The 23,013-nt window shown below is 34.9% G+C and overlaps 1 protein-coding gene across 3 annotated transcripts in view; it reads right to left on the bottom strand.

Annotated features, from left to right (window-relative positions):
- The window catches only part of PLPP1 (phospholipid phosphatase 1), an 89,770-nt gene that overhangs the window by 29,419 nt on the left and 37,338 nt on the right, over positions 1 to 23,013 (bottom strand). The window contains exon 2 of one of the 3 annotated variants that reach the window (XM_072958674.1): positions 3,982 to 4,133. The exons of the other annotated variants lie outside the window; for them this stretch is intronic. Coding sequence (XP_072814775.1) covers positions 3,982 to 4,133 — 152 coding nt within the window. The remainder of the gene's footprint in view (positions 1 to 3,981; positions 4,134 to 23,013) is intronic. 3 annotated transcript variants of the gene reach the window in all.

Here is a 23,013-nt window from a genome sequence, read left to right as displayed (position 1 = left end):
CTCTTTATCCAAAAAAAATCTCAAGTGACTCCTTCCTCTATTTTTCACTGATTTTTGTAAAATGAGGGTTACAGCCTTCACAGATTCTAGTAGAGTGGGTATGTGTGTAAGCATGCACCAGTATGAGTTTAACCTTTTTATGGTTTCCAAATACTTTCCAAATTCACAGACCAATACCTTGAGAAATCTGAAAAAGTACTGAATGGCAACATGATAAAAAAAAAAAATCACATTTGCTGATAAAATAAGCCACACTCTAGCTACCTGAGACCAAAATAAAAACATTCTGCTTGCTAATTTATGTTGGGTGGATATAAAATCACAAAGTTTCACTTAAGATACATACTAGGTTTACTGCTTCATCTTAAATTTACATAAACAATTTTACAAAGTTGTGAGGGTTATCTGGCTTCAGAGTGAACCCTTCCATAAGTGAAATAAATGGCTGCCTCCTGAAAGGGGTTTCAAGAATCTGATACCAAAAATCCTTTCCTCATTTGGCTCAATGGCTCCTAGAATTCCGTAATTAGAATGCTGTAACTCTGACAACTAGGGTATGAACTCAACAAAAGCAAGAATAAATTTTTAGTCGTTGAATAGAAAGCTAGTACTACCACAGTGACCCAAAACAGAGCTGGTGGTCAATAAATTTCAACTGAAGGTGCTACCTCTTGGGTTAAAAGTAAACACCCTTAAACACATTAAGCCCCACAGAAACATTTTCCTTGTATAATCATTAACATGAATGACTTAATGAGACCTTTTCTGAGAACAGGTCTCACAGGAGAATAAAACTAAATGCACTTCTGGGGATATAACACTTCCGCAACTGTGCTAAAGGTTCTCCCCCACGACTGCCTAGAGGTTCTGCATTAAAGTAAGTCTCCGCAGACTGTTAAGGTGTTACAGCAACTGCCTTGATTGATTAGCAGCAAGAAAAGATTTCTCTAACATTTTGTGATAGAGTTGAACTTTGATAATTTTAATATATATGAAGTATATTAATCTATCACAATTTGAACAGTTGAAACTTCCACAACTTAGCTGCCAGCATTTCTTGCATAAGCACTCAACTATTTTCCCAAAACAGGTATTGATGTCTGCAAGTCTTCCTGCTCATAATAATCATTGTTTAGGGCCAACCAAACCCTGGTTCTTGCCACTGATGACTGAACATCAGGTCACTAGGACCTTTTAGAGCATTGGGCACAGATTAAAAGCTGATTTACAGAAGCAATATAGCTGAAACTTAACCTACAACACCAGGGAAGAGTGGGGGACTCTAAAGCTGACAAGTGCTAGGTTAACTTACATCATTTTTTATTATGTACTCCATCTTTATTGAGAGAAATAGACAATAGAGATGTTCTAAATCAATTCTTCTAATTTAAATGTAAGGATGTGTCTGCATTTCACCTACACAATAGCCATAGTTTTGTTTCATTTTAATACGTTATCCTGCCCTTTGAGCCATTTATGCCAACTCAGTCTTTAGTGAAGTCCACACTTAAGCTAACTGTACCCTATTCTTAGAGCTGGGATGACTTGTCATGTATTATTTACTCAGATTCTAAAGACAGGATAAATTATTAAAGAACTAAAGATAATGTTTGGGGGAGTAAAACAGAATACTTTTGAAGATCGAAGCTAATAATTATCTAAATCAGTGTGATCCAACCCTTGAAAACCTATGTACCACAGTATTTTCTCACCATCTCCTTTATATCTCCAAGATATATATACCAACCAAGATAATTTCATACAGCTCTACACTGTCCGTATAGCTATGTGTCTTCCACTCAAGGCCCACCTTCCCAAACGAATATATAATCACTGGTATACTTTCACTCCTTCCTAAACAGCTCTAAATACCTCCATTCCCTTTATTCCACTGAATCTCTCTCCAAAAAAGTCATAATGACTTATCAATCAAACACATTTTCATCAACCCAAATCTTAATTTCTCAGAAGTATTTGATATCACTGACCATTTTATCCTTACTGAAATTCTCCCTTGGCTTCTGGGAAACTCTATTAATTCTGATTCTCTATCAGGCTTTCTCAGTCACTCATGTTTGTGAATCATTTGCACATCATGTCAAAGACCTGGCATGAAGTCTCAATCACGGTCATGATTTCTTTTTTAAAAAATGATTTACTTTCTAGAAAATCAAATGAAACATAAACTAGTCTAACCAAGTGCTTCCTGAAAGAAGCTGAGTTAATGAATAAACTGAAATTGTTTTAAATTAATAGATAAAACCACTGCCTTAGGCAGTGTTTGTTGATACAGCTGATATGAAAACAGTACTTTTATAGTACCTTTAAACAGTCTGTTCTTTTTAAAGAAAACTATACTCAACTTAATTGATGTTTTATAAAGACAACTTTCTCACAGGTGATGGTGAAATAGTCAAAACTTCCAAGTTAATAAAGTATAACTAATAAGTTTTTGCTGAGTGCCTCTCAGGTCCTGCGCTTGCTGTACAGGCTACATACAACCACACAGTGCCCAGAGCCAGCACCTTGTCCTGTTGCAGGCCTCTGGTCTATAGAAGATTTCTGTAGTTTTGCTTGTGCAGCATCCTTCTTACTGAGACACAGAGAAAAGTAGAATTGACAAGTACATTGGTAGCAGTGTTTGAGTACTTGAATCTTGTCTGACAGCAGCTATTACTTGCATAGAGAGTCCTACTAAAATTGTTGTAAATAGCTAGTAAAGTCTCAGACACATATAAAAGGCCCTACTCATACTCCCTCTTTAATAGAAAGATCATAAATATGGCTTTCTTTCTTTTAATAGTAAAAACTCAGTGTAAAGACTTGTCTAGATTAAAGGGACCACCAATTTCTTAAAACTTCACTGTACTGTAGGAGAGTCACCAGCATTACTGCATAATCACTCCAGTTTCGTCCCAGCACTTAGGAAATGCCAAGCTCCAGGGCAAGCAATGAGGATACCAAGATGAACAAGGCACCATCTCTGCCTTCAAGGAGCTCACAGTTTTGTGAAACAAACATTTGTGCAGCAGAAGTTTCCTCTTATTAATTTTACACCACAAATTATGAGTTTAACTTTCAGTGCTAAAAAGGAGCTGAGATCATTCTGCAAGAAGATGTTAAATTTCTAAATTAAGAAGTTTTTTTTCATACACTCCAAAACAGAGAAGATAGCATGCATATATATATAAAGCATGCATATATATATGCTATTACCTTTTTAGCCTATCTCCTGGATAAGACCAAATTTTCTGCTTTTAACATACATCTTATTTCTAAAGATAAAAGTTATGGAGGATAAAACTAAGTCATAGAATCTCTGAGTTGAGAGATTATAAAAATCATCTGGTCCAATCACTTAAAGTTTTCTCCCCAGAGCATATTTTCTAAGCATTCCCACCTGAAATCCTAGAAAACAGCAACTACTATTGTGTTTTAAGTACCAGTAAAAATTCTTTTATGTTCACTGCTAATTATACATAGAACTTTGGCTTTTCCCTCCTATTTCGGCCATTATCTAAAAATTCTTTAAATTTTAAACATGGGTTTAATGAAATCTTAACATTAGTCAGCAATTTTTCTTTTCTAGAATCAGTAGCTAGAAAGTAGGTTCATATACACAGTTTCAGTAAGTCATAAAATAATATCCTAGGTATAAAGTATGCTAGAAATATATTGACATAAAAGTCACCTATTGGATTATTACTGAAACAATAACAAGTTAGAGCTCTAAAAAAATCACAGTGACTTGAAAAAGATCAGCATAAAACCTACACAGATTCAGTAAGATTATTCTCATTATACACTGTTACTCTTCTGTCCCCACTTAAAATAGCTGAGTTTATTTTGAACAAATAACATTAAAGGTTACAAAAAAAACATTGTTTTACAGGGTTACACATTCAATCATTAACACAGATTAACACAAAATTAAGCCAATTGCCCAAAAGTGATAAACTTGGAAAAGTGGATTTAACTTACAACGATAATACTGAATGGAATGATTATTCCACCTAATAACGGATAAGGTATGGTGTCTTCTTTGTAAGGGTACTTGATGGACTCATCATTACAGAATAATCCTCGTTGGAAGGGGGTATGCCTTGAAGTAAGAATTGCAAAAGGCAATCCAGCTAGCAAAAGGAATAAATGAAAATATCATTAAAAAGGAAATATCAAAACTAATAAATGGCAATAATTATCCCAGCGATGGTGTTTAAAATATTTTTTCCATGAAAATAAGAGCACATGGAAAAAGGAAATGCAGCAACACATGCAACAGAAGTTAGAAAAATTACAGTTTAGGGTAAAGATCTTTTTTCTACAGGAAATAACACCTCCAAGTCCTCTATTAATCAATTTAATCAAAAGCAACTTCTTCCCTTCATTTTTACCACAATACACTCATCTGTTTTGGGGGAAAAAAAATCTCTTCTCATGCTCTTGTCATTTAATCATAGGCTTTTCAACATTATTTCCAAACCAATTTGTCATGATCTTAGCTTCCAAAAGGAAAACAGCATTTTGATATTCCCCATTTTATCTTGATATTACTACCACATTTAGACAGGTCATAGTCACTGGCTTAGCTATCAAGGTATCTAAATAAAGTTTATCCACTCATTTCTGTAATGTCTACAGCAAATTTAGAGCTGCTGTGAAAAGGAGTCTGAACTTAAAGCAAGTTTCGTAAGAAAAGATGGACAATGGAGTCAAGCACAAAAGCACCTAAAAGACAGCTCTCTCTGTTTTCATCATCAATGTCTTCCCTAAAGATCATGTCTCACATTCACCTCCTAAAACGTCTGAACTTTTGTCTAAATGTGAAGTTTAAGAATTCAGTCCTCTTTTACTTCATTCACCGTACCCAGCATCCTAATTCATACTGCAGCATACTGACTAGGACTCCTTTCTTAAAAAGACAGAGTTCAGCAGAAACCCTCAACATGAGGTCTGCTTCAAGACTTTTCAAATTATGGACAGGTCTCTCCCTAAATGACCAATTCTCCCAGCAGTAATATCATAACCACTAAGTTAACATACTCACTGTATCTTCAAGTGTTCTTTCTGTGAAGCACCAAGTCTTGATGTGACCATTTACAGTCCCTAGCAGTTCCACTAAGCCCTAAAGGCTCAATGACAACCAAGCCTCTGTCACAATGCCTGATGTATATACTACTAATATTAAATGTGTTCAATCTCTAAGGGCCAAATGAAAAGGAGAAGCATGTTCCTGGTTCTTTTTACTTATCTTCCTGTTTTTCATTTAGACTCTGAATACATGAGCCAAAGTTTATTTCTTTGTGTTAGCCAATTTGCCAAGCTGTCAATCCATTCGAAGTCTTTATGATGCAAGGAGTGAACAAAAAGGCAGAGTAGGAAGACCCTGAGCTCAGCTCTTCCAATAGGCACAGCAAAATTACAACTATTTACAGAGCAACTATCCATGAGAGTGACCTGAAGATTAATGCAAAAGATCTTCTACAGCAAAAGATATAAAAAAAGAAACCACAACAAGACATGCAAGGGTGAAGATGCAGTACAGTCATCACCCATACTTTCGGGGTAGGCAACCCACAAATGAGAGGATAATTATAATTGCAGAGGTTTTCCCCAAGAAGGGAAGGGTCTTATCTTCACATCAGACTCCTCAGCCCAGAGTCCTGCACAAAACCCCCAGAATGTTTGGCTTTGAAAGCCAGCAGGGCTCAGTCTGGGAGAGCCAGAGGACTGTGGGAAATAACAGACTCTATTCTTAAGAGAGGGCACATAAAATCTCCTATGTTCTTATACCCAGGGCAGAAACAGTTATTTGAATGGAGCTTGAGTAGAACTCACTTGCTGGGAGAGCCTCCCAGAGATGTAGAGGCAATTGAAACTCACCCTGGGGACAAAGATGCTAGCAGCAGACACTCTGGGGAGCTCATCCCACCATCACAAGGACACTGGTGCTGCTAAGTGCCATTTCAGAATCCTTCCTCTAGCCAATCAGTGCCAGACCAGCCCTACCCACCAGATGGTACCAACCCTGAGATGCCCCAGGCCAGGCGGCTAAGTGGGTAGGAATACAGATCCACCCACCAGAAGGTCAGCTGCTGTAGAACCCACTGAACTCTCAGCCACCTAAGAACACAGCCTACCCACCACAGGACCGAGGACCTGACTCCACCCACGAGGGGACCACTGCTAGCCCTGAGACCCCGGAAACACCGCCTACACACACACAACTAGCTAACTGACCCAGCTCCACCTACCAGCATGCCAGCACTAGCCCTAGTCCTGTCCTCACACATCAGTGGTCAGGCACCAACCCTGGGATCCACTAGGCTCCAGCCCAACCCACCTGAGGCAGACACCACTGCTGGGATCCCTAGAGCCCTGCAGCTACTAACTCTGGGACCCAGCTCTGTTCAAAAGTGGGCTGGCACCAGCCGTGGGACACCCTGGGCCCCAGCACTGCCCAGAGTGGGCTGACACCAGCTTCAGAACCTCCTGGCCCCATAGCCAAAGACCCCAGAACCAAGCTCCAACCATCAGTGGGCCAGCAATAGCCCCAGGTTCCCCTGGGTCCCAACACGGCCCACCAATAGCCCAATCTAAGCCCCATGACCACTGCATCCCCACAGCAAGCTGTGTAAAGACACATTCCACCTGCTAGTAGTCTGGCACCACCCACAGTTGTTAGCCAGTCACAAAAGAAGGACTCATGCAGCCCACATAGAGGGCATCCCTAGAATATATAGATTTGATGACCAGAGGGAAGTATGCTGCTGGGCCCCATAGGACATTTCCTACATAAAGCTTCTTCTCCAAGATCAGGAAATATAACCAACCTACTAAATACAAAGAAATAAAAGCAGTGAATTAGGCAAACTGAGATGACAAAGAAACATGTTTCAAGCAAAGAAACAAGATAAAACCCCAAAAGAAGAACTAAGTGAAGTGGAGATAAGCAATCTACCTGATAAAGAGTTTATGGTAATGATCATAAAGCTGCTCAAAGAACCTGGGAGAAAAATGGATGAACAGAGTGAGAATTTACAAGTTTTTAACAGAGTTAGAAAATGTAAAGAACCAAATAGAGCTGAAGAATACAACAGCTAAAATAAAAAATACACTAGAAGAAACCAATGGTAGATTAGAAATACAGAAGAATGGGTCAGTGAACTGGAAGACAGAGTAGTGGAAATCACTGAAGCTGAAGAGAAAAAAGAATAAAAACAAATAAGGACAGTTTAAGAGATTGCTGGGAAAATATCAAGTTTAGAAACATTCACATTATAGAGGTCCCAGAAGGAGAAGAGAGAGAGAAAGGGGCAGAGAACATATCTGAAGACATAATAGCTGAAAACTTCCCTAATTTGGGAAAGGAAACAGACATCAAGATCCAGAAGCACAAAGAGCCCCCAAACAGGATCAACCCAAAAAGGACCACACCAAGAACATTATAATTAAAATGACAAAAATTAAAAATACAGAGAGAATATTGAAAGAAGAAAGGTGAAAGCAATGAGTTACATATAAAGGAACAGCCATAAGGCTATCAGTTGGCTTTTCAGCAGAAACTCTACAGAATAGAAGGGAGTAATATGATATATTTAAAGTGATGAAGAAGTAAAAGCCTATGACCAAGAATACCCTACCCGGCAAGGGTTTCATTCAGATTTTAAAGAGAGACCAAAAGTTCTACAGAGAAGCAAAAGCTAAAAGAGCTCAATATCAGGAAACCAGCTTAACAAGAAATGTTAAAGGGACTTCTCTAAGTGGAAAAGAAAAGGTTACAATTAGAAATATGAAACTATGAAAGGAAAAAAATCTCATTAGTAAAGGCAAATATACAGTAAAGGTAAGCAGATTAATCACTTATAAAGCTAGTAGAAAAGTTAAAAGACAAAACTAGTAAAGTCATCTATATTTAAAATAAGTTAAAGAGAAGTACAAAACAAAGGCATGTAAAATATGACGTCACAAACAATAAACCAGGGGGGAGGAATTTATATGTAAATATTTATTTATTTATTTATTTGTTTGTTTTTTATTTATTTATTATATTCACATTTATATGAAGTATGTTTAAATTACATTCAAACTTAAGAAATGAACAATTATATATATATATATAAAACCATGTAATTATATATAAAAAAATATATATATATATATGCACACACCACATGGTAACTACAAACTAAAAATCTATAATAGATACACATACAAAAGCGAGAAAAGGAGTCTAAACGTAACATTAAAACACTAAAGATAGTCATCAAACAAGGAAAGGGCAAAAGAAGAGACAAAAAAGAACCACAAAACAACCCCAAAATGATTTACAAAATGGCAGTAAGTACATATATATCAATAATTACTTTAAATGTAAATGGACTAAATGCTCCAGTCAAGAGACAGTGAGGGGCTGAATGCACACAAAAACAAGATCTATATATATGCTGCCTACAAGAGATTCATTTTAGATCTAAAGACACACATAGGCTAAAAGTGAGAGGATGGAAAAAGTATTCCCAAACTTATATGGACATTAATCTATAACAAAGGAGGCAAGAACATACAATGAGAGAAAAACAGCCTCTTCAATAAATGGTGTTAGGAATAACTGGACAGCTACATACAAAAGAATCAAACTGGACTACTCTCTCATACCATGCACAAAAATAATCAACACAGATTAAAGACTTAAGTGTAAGACCTAAAACCATAAAACTTCCAAAAGAAAACATAGGCAGTAAGCTCTCTGACATCAGTCTTAACAATATATTTTTGGATATGTCTCCTCAGGCAAGGGAAATAAAAGCAGAAAGAAACAAGCTGAAATTATTTGCATGGAGAATAATGGAGTGAAATGCCCAAGTCTTTAATACAAATATCACAGTTACACAACTTTTGCACTTATAATCACACACTGTGGAGGTTGAATACTCAGATCCATAATTTTAATTGTTGCCAGCCCTATGAAGTAACTAAACATGCACTCATCCTTCAACCAATAACAATACTCTAACTCATAAGCAAATTTATTTTGTATTTACAAAGAACTGCCACTCCTAGAATTCATTTTACTTGTAGGAACTCTATACATAATGGAAATTTGCAGTGACTACAATGCATTTCTGAATTGGTTGAATTTTTCAATGAGCATTTCTTTCTTTTGGAGTAAGAAAAGATATGTAGTACAGAAATTAAATCCACATGTGATTAGTGTCTAACACTCAATAGGCTTTATACCCTTATTCTCAAGAAAAATTCATAATAAACCCAAATATACTGAAAAATGTTCTTAACAAGAATATCCATTAACATTAAGCTGTCTTAACAATTCTCCAATGAAGACGTATAAATGGTCAAAAGGCACATGAAAAAATGCTCAGTATCGCTAATTATCAGAGAAATGCAAATCAAAACTACAATGAGGTATCACCTCACACCAGTCAGAATGGCCATTATTAAAAAGTCCACAAACAATAAATGCTGGAGAGAGTATGGGAAAAAAAGGGAACCCTCCTACACTGTTGGTGGGAATGTAGTTTGTTGCAGCCATTATGGAAAACAGTAAGGAGATTCCTCAAAAAACTAAAAATAGAGTTACCCTATGATCCAGCAATCCCACTCCTGGGCATGTATCCAGAGGGAATTCTAATTCAAAAAGATATATGCACCCCAATGTTCACAGCAGCACTATTTACAATAGCCAAGACATGGAAACAACCTAAATGTCCACTGACAGATAAAGAAGCTGTGGTATATTTATACAATGGAATACTACTCAGCCATAAAAAATAAAATAACGCCATTTGCAACAACATGGATGGACCTGGAGATTGTCATTCCAAGTGAAATAAGCCAGAAAGAGAAAGAAAAATACAATATGATATCACTCATATGTGGAACCTAAAAAAAAAAGACACAAATGAATTTATCTACAAAACAGGAACAAACTCACAGACACACCAAACAAATTTATGGTTACCGAGGGGAAAGGGGGTGGGAAGGGATTAATTGGGAGTTTGAGATTTGCAAATACTAACTACTATATATAAAGTAAACAATAAAGTTTCTTCTGTAAAGCACAGGAAACTGTATTTAACATCTTATAGTAATCTATAATGAAAAAGAATATGAAAATGAATATATATATGACTGAAACATTATGCTGTATACCAGAAATTGACACACTGTAAACTGACTATACTTCAATTAAAAATAAAAAAAAACCCACTACGTTGTTTTTTCTCCTTTGACCACAAAAACTATGTTAGAAATTATTCTTAGATTTAGAAGAAAATTTTGTGGGTATTTTTGAGGATAGAAGGGAAATAAAATCACATACAAGTATAATTAGTCCATTTTTTAAAACGGGAATATTCAAGTGGGCAAATATTGAGTGAATCCATTGTGCAAGGAATTCTGCTACGCAAGATCAGGAATACAAAGTTGAATAAGGCACAGTACATATTTACAGCAGAGAATAAACAGAGGTACAGAGAGCTATGAAGTTTCAAAAGAGAACTAGAACTAGAACTAGTGAGGCTCTAAGTGGTGATATTCAAAAAGATACTGGTTATCTGAGTCAGAATCTCAGTAGAGTGGGTCTAGCAGAGAGACAGAAATTTAGGGATATAAAGTATCCCTGAAGCCACAGGATAAAAGAAATTGTGTAAGATGGACATGAAGTGAAAAGAAGTGAAAGGCGAAACATGAGGCAATAACATTAAAGGGATGAGCACAGCAAGAGAATCTACTCAGGCAGTTGACTTGGTGGACTGAGAGAAGGTCAGGAGAAAGCAGCATCGTTGAGGCCAAGTCCAAAGACAGCACTTCAGGAGGTGGTACTTGCTTGGTCCACAGTGTCCAACAGGTTTTCAATTGCCAAACTTAATACAAGTCGTTTTAATAAGGAAGAAGGGGTAGAAACCAGATCACAAAGGTTTTAGTAAGGAATGAAAAGAATATAAGCATGAATCTACCACAAATGCACACTATCCTTTTGAGAGTTTGAATGAAGAGATTGTATCACAGAATGCCTTAGAAATATTTTAGAATTAATACTAATATATAATGGAAAAGAATCTGAAAATACATGTGCATATATATATACATATGTATGTATATGTATAAGTGAATTGCTTTGCTGTATACCTAAAATTAACACTGTAAATCAACTACATGTCAACAAAAAATTAAAAATTTTTTAAAAACCAGTAATATTTGTAATCTCTCATATAAACCCATGAGATGTATCACATCAAAGTCATTATCCAATGCCATTTCATTTTCACTAAATAACTAAACCTGAATGTAGCTCTCCCAAAAGAAGGATGGAGAGAAAGACCAAATCACTAAGTGTTCACTGACCCACTTAGGGCTGAAAAAGATGAGCTAGTCCAGAGTCCTGCTCTGGAAACTTTGGAACTGAAACAAAGACTGACTCAGTCAGAGCTGGCAAACAGCACTGGGCCACGCACAAAAAAGACTGGCTGAAGAGGCCGAAGACAAAGGAGGTTTGCAAAGAAAACAGAAGTGACTAGTCTGACCTCTGAGAACGAGAAAAGGTGAAAGCAGCTTTGGTTCCCCACTGCCAAAGGGCCGTGCTGATCTTGCTGCTTTGCGGTTGTTAGTGTTCCCTGTATCCTTTCAACAAAACTCAGTTTTACTTAAGCTAGTTAGAAAGAGATTCTACTCTTTGCAACCAATAGAGCTTTTTTATGTGGAATTATACACTGAAAGATATAAACATTAAGATCCTTGACAAACTGTTCTAGAAAGGATATTCTGCATCACCAATTTATTCTACCAGCCACAGTATATAAATGTAGAGAAATACAAAAATTTAAAGATATCTGATGCTATCTTTAACACTTACTACAGATTTTAGGACAAAAGTGTGAAGGGCTCCATTTAGCAATGGTACTCTTACATCAGTTCAAATCAAACATCCTTTTCCTTTTACCCGAAGACTGACATCTCTAAAACAATCCCTTTTTATCATTTGTCAAATGACTGCATTTGTCAATGTTGCTCTTAATACTTTAGTTTACAAAATTCATTTTCATTCCTTTTAAAGCAATTTAATTGAGGTATAATTTACACACCATAAAATTCATCCACTCTAAATGCATAATTTAATGATTCTGGCAAATGTACAGAAGTGTACAACCATCACCACAATCTAGTTTTAAAACATTTTCATTATCCAAAAAATTCCCAAGAGCCCATATGAATTCAATCCTTGTTTCCACCATCAACCCCAGGCAAACACTCATCTGTCTTCTATATCTACACAGACTTGTCTTTTCTGAACATTTCATATAAATGGAATCAGACAATATGTGGTATTTTGTAAATGACTTACATCACTTAGCATAGCATTTCTGAGGTGCATCCATGTTGTAGCATGCATTTTGTTCCTTTTTATTGCTAAACAGTATCATATTGCATGTATATATTACATTTGGTTTATCCATTCACCAGTTAATGGGTATTTGGGTTGTTTCCAGTTTTTGTCTATTATGACTAATGCCATTATAAACATTCACGTTCATATCTTTGTGTGGACATTATTTTCATTTCGAATGAGTAGACACCTAGGAGTGGAATGGCTGGGTCACATAGTAAGTTTGTGTTTAACTTTTTAAGAAACTGCCAAACTGGTTTTCCAAAATAGCTGCACCGCTTTGGCTCCCACATTCTGCTTTTAAATACGCCATGTGGCTGGTTACATTAGCCCATCTGAGAATCATATTCTCTGCAATAGTAAACTCATACTCACCCTCAAATAAATATAGCCTTCCACCTTCTATGAGTGAATATTTATAATGGTTTAAAAGAGAGCAAGTGACATGTAACTCATCATTTCCACAAACAAAATACCGCAAAAACACTTCTCCATCCTTTTACCAAAGGCAGGAAAAGACAACATAAGAATTTGTCCATACAACACCTTCTTCAACTTCCTCTTGCACTAATACTCATGATGATCTTGAAACCATAATATAAATACTAACAACTGCATTCATTAGAAAAATTGGTAGTGGAGTGTCCAGCAAAATTGAGAAACTATGGTTAAAAAAACGTGTTTTACACGTTAAGGGAACTGTTCCAGTGAAAACTACATAAATGCCTTCAGAAAATATTTTTGTTTTTAAGGTTCATCCATGGTGTAGCACAGATAGATATTTTATTCCTTTTTATTGCAGAATATTATTCTATTGTAAGGATATAAAACATATCAGATGCCCAGGAGAGAGTGGCATGCAACTTCAGAGTTTACAGCAGCAAATATTTAAGGGGCATGTTGCTTCAGAGCTAACAGCAGTAGGCAATAGCCTGAGAAATCATGACACAAAGATGTCAAGCACCTCAAGATTTGTTGCAAGAATAAGTACCACACCTCAATAGCCTGGAAGAAGAAAAGATTCCAACGGCAGACCAAAAGACCTCAGAGATGATGATGTCCATTTGTGAAATATCTCAGGGATCATATTCTTCTCCTAATGCCTGGACAATAAAGGAAGGATACTGATGGAGACAAGAATCCTAAAGAACCCAAAGGTACAGGCTAAACAGTAGAATAATATTATTTTTGCCATCTGACTATACCCCTATGCTAAATATGCATGTGAGGTATGCGTGTATTTAGTCTACCTTCTCTATTAGGTCACTGGAAAAGCTATCTTTATTTACCAATGGGGAAAATTTCAAGTTGAAAAGAGTCAATTTTGAAAATGCAAGTTGTCAAAGATGCTAGTGAGCACCTGAAATATAATCATATTACATTAGATAGGAAAAAGAATATGCCAATGCCTTATTTTTTTTCCTTCTGCTTATATTTAAAATAATGAAACTGTGGTGACTATTTCAGAAAACCTGGGACGTTACCATGTCCCACTCATGCATGAACTGAAGTGCACTAGGGTACATGGGGGTATATTGATAAAATGTAGTTCAGGAAAAAGAAAGAATGAACCAGAAACAAAAATAATTACTGAACTATACCAAAAAACAAGAGCCAAGAAGAAGATGAATATTGTGTAACCGAAAGAAAACCTAGACTAAAAGCATTCCTTTATCACTTAAAGCATGAATGGATTTCTTTTGTTGTAAACAATTAAGAGCATTATCATATACATAATATACTCTCATATTACATGGGGTGCTTACCTGAGTATATTTCATTAATATTATTAATCTTTAATAGAGGTAGGGTTTTAAAAAAAAAAAGAAAAAAAATTATTTTCAACCTGCATAACAAATTCTAACTAAATAAACCGAAGCTAGAATATTTTCCTATTTGTAAACTCTATCACCATATCTTTAAGGGAAAAACTCTGTAACAGTTTAATATTAACTATATTTGAACCCAATTTAGTATACAGACTAAAAGGTTAAAGAATTCCATCTATAATCGAATTCTTTCTATAGTCTTAAGAATACAGGAAACTTAAGGAAGATGTAAAAATTATTATTTTTGTCACCATTGAGGGATATTATAATTAAACTAGAGAAAATAAAATCTTAAAGAGATTTCTTTAGTAAGGAAGCAATCATTCAATTCAATTCTTTAACAATTCAACAATTAACTGAGTTCCAACTACTCTGTACAAAAGCACTGGCTTGAGTTGAGGAGGGACTGCAGGTAATGGCACAGGTCTCACAGTGATCAAATTCTGGATTTATTTCCAAAGTAACATCAACAGTATTTGCTGATGGATGGATATGAGTGTGAGAAATGAGGAGACAACAATGACCCTAAGATTTTCCATTTGAGAGACCAAAAGTTTAAAGTTGGATTAACTGAGATGAGGAAGACTAGAGACTGAAGAGCAGGAGCAAAGAATAAATCCAAGAGTTCATACTTGTATGCATCAAGTTTGAGGTGCCTATTAGTAAAGATGTCAAGTAGGCAGTTGGATGTAAAGTCCACTGGGGTTGGGGGGTGGGGGGTCCAGGCTGAAGATAAAAATTTGACATAGAGATGGTATTAGAGTTATTGAACTGGATGAGATCACAAAGGAGTGAGTAGAGATAGAGGAGAAAAGAGGACCCAAGGATTGATACCCAGAGCACTCCACAATTAAAAGGTCACGAAGAAGAGAAGGAACTTGCAAAGTAGAATGAGAAAAAGTAGCCAGTAAAGTAGAATTAAAACCAGAAGAGTGTAGAAAAATCCCAAGGAATCTATTCCAAAATTCCTAGAACAAATAACTGTGTATAGCAAAGTCCCAGAATATAAGGTCAACACACAAAAGTCAATCATACTTCTATATAGTAGCAATGAAAAACTGGAAACCAAAATTAAAAACATAATAAGGGGAAGGGTATAGCTCAAGTGGTAGAGCACATGCTCTGCACCCAAGAGGTCAGGGGTTCAACCCCCAGTACCTCCTCCAAGTGGAAATCAATGAAGAAACCTAATTATCTCCCACTCATAAAACAAACAATACAAGCTAAAAACATAACACCATTTATAATAGGTCAAACAATTGAAATACTTAGGTATAAACCTAACAAAATATGTATAGAATCTATATGCTGAAAACTACAAAACATTGATGAAAAAAATCAAAGACCTAAATAAATGGAAAGACATCAACTTCATGGATTGAAAAATCTAACAAGGTAAATATGTCATCTCCCCAAATTGATTTGCAGCTTTAATGAAACTTTTATCAAAATTTCAGCCAGATTTTTCATAGATACATTGATTATAAAATTTATGTGGAAAGCAAGGGAACTATACAGCTAAAACAATTTTGAAAAAGAATAATAAACTTAAAGGAGTTATACTCCCTGAATTTTTTTGAGAAAAATGTATTATATTTTTCCCCATTTGATTTTAAGCTACTCAATATATTTTTCCTACCATCAAACGACTACAGTAATCAAGACAGTGTAATATAAGAAGAAGGAAAGACACATAATATATTAGCGGAGCAAGAACAGAGTCCAGAAACAGATCCACACAAGGACAGCCAACTAATTATTTTTTTTTACAAAGGTACAAAAGCAACTCCATGGAGAAGGAAGGTCTCTTCAGCAAATGATGTTGAAAAAATTGATAATCCATACACACACACAAAATGAATCTCAACAACACCCCATACTTTATATAAAACTTAACAAAAAATGGATCATAGAGATATGTAAAACACAGAAAACTATAAGAATTTTAGAAGAAAACAGAAAAAAAAAGTCTTTGTAACAGGGTTAGATGAAGAATTCTTAGACATAACACCAAAAGAAGAGCCTATAAAAGAAAAATATATATATTCATAAACTTGATTCATCAAAAACAAAAACTTTAGTTCTCAAAAGACACTTTTAAGAAAATGAAATGAAAAGCTACAGGCTGGGGGAAAATACTTGTAAATCACATATTCAAGAAGATTTTCTGTACCAGAATATATGAAGATCTCTTTCTAAACTCCATAGTTTGAAAAAATCTAATCAGAAAATGAGCAAAAGACTTGAACATACACTTCACTAAAGAAGTATACATGGATAGCAAGCAAGCACATGAAAAGATGTCCAACATTAGTAGCCATTAGAGAAAAGCAAACAAAAGCCCTAATGAGGTATCAATACACACGTACAAGAATGGCAAAAATAAAAAATACTGATGCTACTACTGTTGGTGAAGATGCAGAACATTACACACTGCTGGTGAGACTGCAAAATGGTATAGCCACTCTGAAAACAGTTTGGCGGTTTCTTATAAATTTAAGTATAAATTTATCAAAAGACCTAGAAATCTCACTACTGGGCATTTACCTTAGAAAAATGAAAACTTGTGTTCACCCAAAAGCCTGTAGACACATGTTCATAGCACTTTCTTTGTAATTGTCAAAAATTGGAAATAACCAAGATGTTCCTTAACAGATAAACTGTGATACAACCATCTATCAGAATACTATTCAAGAGTTAAAAATAAAAACAAACAAAAAAATGCACTACTGAAACACTCAGCAACTTGGATACATCTCAAGGGTATAACTCCAAGTGGAAAGAACCCAATTTTAAAAGGATAAATACTGTATGAATCCATTTATATAATATACTTGATAAAATTACGGTGATGGATCAGTGGTTACCAAGGGTTAGGGACTGGGGGAGGATATGACTATAGAGAGTATGAGAAAGTTTCTCTGAGATGATGAAAAATTCTGAACCCTGATTGTGGTAATGGTTACACAAATCCATACAAGTGATAAATTTCATAGAATTATATACATACACAAAAAGAATGCATGCAAAAACTGGTGAAATCTGAATAAGGCCTATATTCTGGTTAACAGAACTGGTAATTTAACCATAGTTGTGTAAGATGTCATCACTGGAGGAAACTGGGTGAAGGGTACATGAGAACTCTGAACTATTTTTGTAACTTCCATGTGAGTCTACAATTTTGTCAAAATAAAACATTTCTAAATGTTTTTATAAATGGTGCTGATAGATTAAGTAAGATGAAGATCACCGGATTTAACAACTTGGAAATTGCTGGTGACTGATCAGAATTATTTGAATTAAGGTGGTGATTAGACAGTAGAATGCTTAAAATTCAGATTATGGAAGGATTTAAGTTATTAGAAATGGCATCATCTAGGGTATGACATGGGAGGTAAATGGCTAAGGCAGACAAAGTACAGGATCTCTGAGGTTGAAAAGTTTAGGGAACCGAAAATTCCTTATTAAATTGGAGGGGGAAGATCAGCTTATTCTTGAAAAATTCCCAAGGGGGCAACTGAACTATATTGAGTACAATAAGCAACCATGCATTCTTCTAGAGTTGCTTTAAGGTCCAGAGAAAAGCATACTAAAAGCCTAAATAAGTAGTAAAGATAGACAATGAGAAAAGAGCAGGGAAACATAGGCAAAGCATTTCACTCCCACATAAATGTGAACTGACAGTTCCTTTCTCCAAAGTACAATACCAAAGAGGTTTACTATACTGAGAGCTAAATCAGTGAACTCTGTTCTTAAGAACAAAGACAGACTTAGAGATAGGTTAGATGTCTGCTTCCATAAAACAAACCCTCTTCTCATGGCTTTCTGATAAGCCAAAAATCATCCTTTTAGTTAAAGAAATATATATGAACAGATTAAGTGATTTCTATAAGGTCACACTGAATTTCAGGAGTGGAGCTAAGAGATAGATCCAAATTCAAATTTTCACTTTTGAAGAATCTAGATCATGATTCAGAAATTCTTCTAGGAGATAAAGTCAACCTAGACAGATAAGCGCACTGTATGCTTTGGTGGCTGCTACCACACTAACCCAAGTTTCCTACTACTCTTCTCTAATCTAATCTTCACCACCTAGACTTACATTCAAAACTTTCAACTGATAAAAGAAAACCAGAACAAAAGAGTTTACAGGACTTACCTACTTCTGTCAAAATAGACCCACTCCACATAGAAGAAAATGAGGGACTGTCCAAAAGAACATGAACAACAGAGTACTTCAGACTCGATGAGGTTAAAAATCCCAATTTAGCCTCTTGGTAGCTATAAAAGAGAAATACCTACCAACCTCAGAGAGTTGTTACAAGAAAAGAATCTATAACACAGTAGTATTTCATACACAAAAGACACAATAAATGACAGAACAAACACAGCCTTCCATTTGCCATATATGCAAAACTTCTAAACCAATGAGCACCCAAATTATAATCTTTTCTAAGAGAATAAGCAACATTTTACAGTAAACAAAATGGGTGCCTTCACAGTTGCTCTTTCCATCTTCCTTTCCAATGATTTTCTCACTGGGTCCCACAAAACAGTGACTCTTCACATTAGAAACAGGAAATTTGCTCCTAAAATTACACAAGGGCATTCTCCCCCAAGTTATAGAGAAATTAATTTGTGAAGCCCACAGCAATTTAGCTACAATAGAATATTAAGTAATTTTCCAGAAAGCTAGCAATTTGTAGCTACAGGGAAACACCAAAATGTTCTTTACAGGACACTATTTTTGCTCATATTTCACAATTACTTAGTAAGGCAGTATTCAAAATCAATGTGCTGCATTGGACATGTTTATTTTTTATGGCTTACTTCACCAACCCTGCATTCCAATCACAAATAAGTTGGTTTCACATAAACAGTTCTAAGCTTAACTTTCAACCATAGGTCCTGCTTCTCAACAAAAACTAAATTAAGGATTTTCAAATATTTGTTTAAAGTAACCACATAACATAAAAAATTAAGTTTAAATCGGCTTTCATTAAAAGGCCTGTAATCCCTTATTCTAAGGCCCGAAGTCCTCAAAATCCTAGTTCTTTCATATTTGGCACCAAAATCTAACCTGAACTTATTTAATGGCAAAACTTAACCTCAACAAATGAAGGAATGATCCTGGCCTTTATTTACCCCACTTACTTTGACTAGTCATATTTCACTATATAAATATTGATGTATTTGATTACAAGGTACTGCCCTAGACCCTGCTGAGGGCATTACACAAGGTGTATGAATCATATAACCCTCCAAATATTCAGAAAGTTCTGGCTCCAAGAGTTCTGGATAATGGACTGTGAACCTATATTTAGATAAAATCTTCAATATTCAAAGATGACTCTACATTCAATAATTTTTCAGAGAGAACCAAAAAAATTTTAGTGTATTACAGGTCTACTGCATAATAAAACTTGAAATGGTCCTTACATAAAATGAACTAAATATAGCCCATACATATATCTTCTTAATTATAGGACTATAAGTGCCAAGATTTCAGTTCCTCTTTTGTTTTTTATTATAAAAACTGAAAACTTGCACTAAACTTATATATTTTCTAAATTTAGGTCTTCACTACATTATTAAGTTTAATAAATTAAAAGTATTTTATTTATTAAACTGTCAACCAATTTTGCACTCCTTTCCTTTGGCAAGAACCAGTGATCTAAAGTCAAAACAAATACTCTCAGGGAATATACCTCAACATAATAAAGGCCACATATGACAAACCCATAGCTAACATCATACTCAATGGTGAAAAGCTGAAAATATTTCCTCTAAGATCAGGAACAAGTCAAGGATTGCCCACTCTCGCCACATTTACTCAACTAGTTTTGGAAGTCCCAGTCAGAGCAAAGAAAAAAAGAAAGAAAAGAAATCCAAACTGGAAAAAAAAGTAAAACTGTCAATGTTTGCAGATGACATGATACTATACACAGAAAATCCTAAAGACACTACCAGAAAACTACTAGATCTCATTCAGTGAATTCACTAAAGTTCCAGGATACAAAATTAATATAGAGAAATCAGCTGCATTTCTATACACTAACAACCAAATATCAGAAAAAGAAATTAAGGAAACAATCCCATTTACCATCACACCAAAAAGAATAAAATGCCTAGGAATAAACCTACCTAAGGAGGCCAAGGACCTATACTCTGAAAACTGGAAGACACTGATGAAAGACACTGAAGATGACACAAACAGATGGAAAGATACATCATGTTCTTGGATTGGAAGACCCAATATTGTTAAAATGGCCATACTACTCAAGGCAATATACACATTCAATGCAACCCCTATCTAATTACCAATGACATTTTCCACAGAACTGGAACAAATAACTTTTTAATTTGTATGAAAATACAAAAGACCCCAAATAACAAAAACAATCCTGAGAATGAAGAACAGAGCTGGAGGAACCACACTCCCTGACTTCAGATTATGCTACAAAGCTACAGTAATCAAAACAGCATGGTACTGGCACAAAACCGGACACACAGACCAATGGAACAGGACTGAAAGTCTAGAAGTAAATTCACACGCTTATGGTCAATTAATCCACAACAAAGGAGGCAAGAATATACAAATCAAAACTATAATGAGATATCACCTCACACCAGTCAGAATGGCCATGATTTAAAAAGTCTACAAATAATAAACGCTGGAGAGGGTATGGAGAAAAAGAAACCCACATACACTGTTGGTGGGAATGAAAATTGGTGCAGCCACTATGGACAACAGCATGGGGGTTCCTTATAAAACTAAAAGTAGACTTACCATATAATCCAGCAATTATACTGGGCATATATCCAGGGAAAACTGAAATTCAAAAAGACACATGCACCCCCAATGTTCCTGGCAGCACTATCTACAATGGCCAAGACATGGAAACAATCTTAAATGTCCATCAACACATGAATGGATAAAGAAAATGTGGTTGCATACCACAGGGAAATATATTCAATATCTTGTAGTAGCTTACAGTGAAAAGGAGTATGAAAATGAATATATGTATATTCATGTATGACTGAAGCATTGTGCTGTACACCAGAAATTGACACAACACTGTAAACTGACTATACCAAATAAAAAAAACCATGGTATATATATACAATGGAATATTAATCAGCCATAAAAGAAATGAAGTAATGTCACTTGCAGCAACATGGATGGACCTAGAGATTATCATATTAAGTGTAGTAAGTCAGACAGAGAAAGACAAATATCATATGATATTACTTACTTGTGGAATCTAAAAAAATGATACAAACTTTATTTATAAACAAGAAGTAAACTAATGGACATAAAAAACAAACTATGGTTACAAAATGGGGATGGGGCATAAATTAAGAGTTTGGAATTAACACACACACATTACTATATATAAAACAGATAAACAACAAGGACCTACTGTATAGCACAGGGAACTATATTCAATTTCTTATAATAAGCTATAATGGAAAAGAATCTGAAAATATACATATGTAAGTATAACTAAATTGCTTTGCTACACATCTGAAACTAACAATGTAAATCAACTACACTTCAATAAAAAATAAAATGTAAAAAAAAAACAAGAAAAAACAGTGAAAGAATTTTTATTATTTAAAAAAACACTCTTATAAAATGAGTTAACAAATAAATTATATAAAGAACAGCCTTGAAAGTTTACTTTTTATATATTATCAAGTAATACTATTCCTAGCAATGAATGTATAAATTATTCACTATAAAGATAACCATTTGTAGCAATTATTACTAATACTATTTAGAAAGAGCATTGACATTTCACCAGACTTTGTGAGCAAATTTTTTTTATTTTCAAAATTTTTAAGATTAATACACTTTCTTAAAATAATTTTAGGTTAATAAAAAACCGAGCAGAAAGTAAAAGATACACTCTTTTTCCACAACCACCACCCTTAATTTCCTCTGTTATAAACATCTTCCACAGATGTGGTATATTTGTTATAACTGATGAACCAATATTGATACATTATTATTAAGTAAACTTCATAGTTTATATTAGGGTTCATTCTTTGTGTTGTACAGTTCTAGAGGTTTTGACAAATATGTAACATCATGCATCCATTATAATATCATACGTAACAGTTTCACTGCCCTAAAAGTCCTCTGTACTCCAACTATCCATTCCTTCTCTGTCCTCCTGCCAACCCTTAGCAACCACTGATCTTTTTATTGTCTCCATAGTTTTGCCTTTTCCAGAATGTCATATAGTTGGAATTATACACAATGTAGCCTTTTCAGATTGGCTTCTTTCATTCAGCAATATGTATTTAAGGTTTTTCCATGTCTTTTTAAGGCTGGATAGCTATTTCTTTTTATCACTGAATAATATTCCATTGTATCGATGTACCATGGTTTATCCATTCACCTACTGAAGGACATCTCAGTTGCTTCCAGGTCTTAGCAGTTACGAATAAAGCTGATATATCTATATTATATCTGTAAATTCCAAACTTTTAGTTTATTCCTACCCCTAATTTCCCTTTGGTAACCGTAAGTTTATTTTCTATATCTGTGAGTCTGTTTCTGTTTTGTAAATAAGTTCATCTGTGTCATGTTAAGACTCCCCATATGAGTGATATCATATGGTGTTTTTCTCTTTCTGACTTACTTCACTAACACAACACTGTAAATCAGTAATACTTCAGTTAAAAAATAAAATAAAGCTGCTATAAATATCATGTGCTTGCTTTTATGTGGCCATAAGTTTTCGATTCATTTGGATAAATATCTAGGAG

This window comes from Vicugna pacos, chromosome 3 (genome assembly GCF_048564905.1).
Source record: "Vicugna pacos chromosome 3, VicPac4, whole genome shotgun sequence".
NCBI classification, from domain to species: Eukaryota; Metazoa; Chordata; class Mammalia; order Artiodactyla; family Camelidae; genus Vicugna; species Vicugna pacos.
This window is presented reverse-complemented; position numbering and strand designations above follow the sequence as displayed.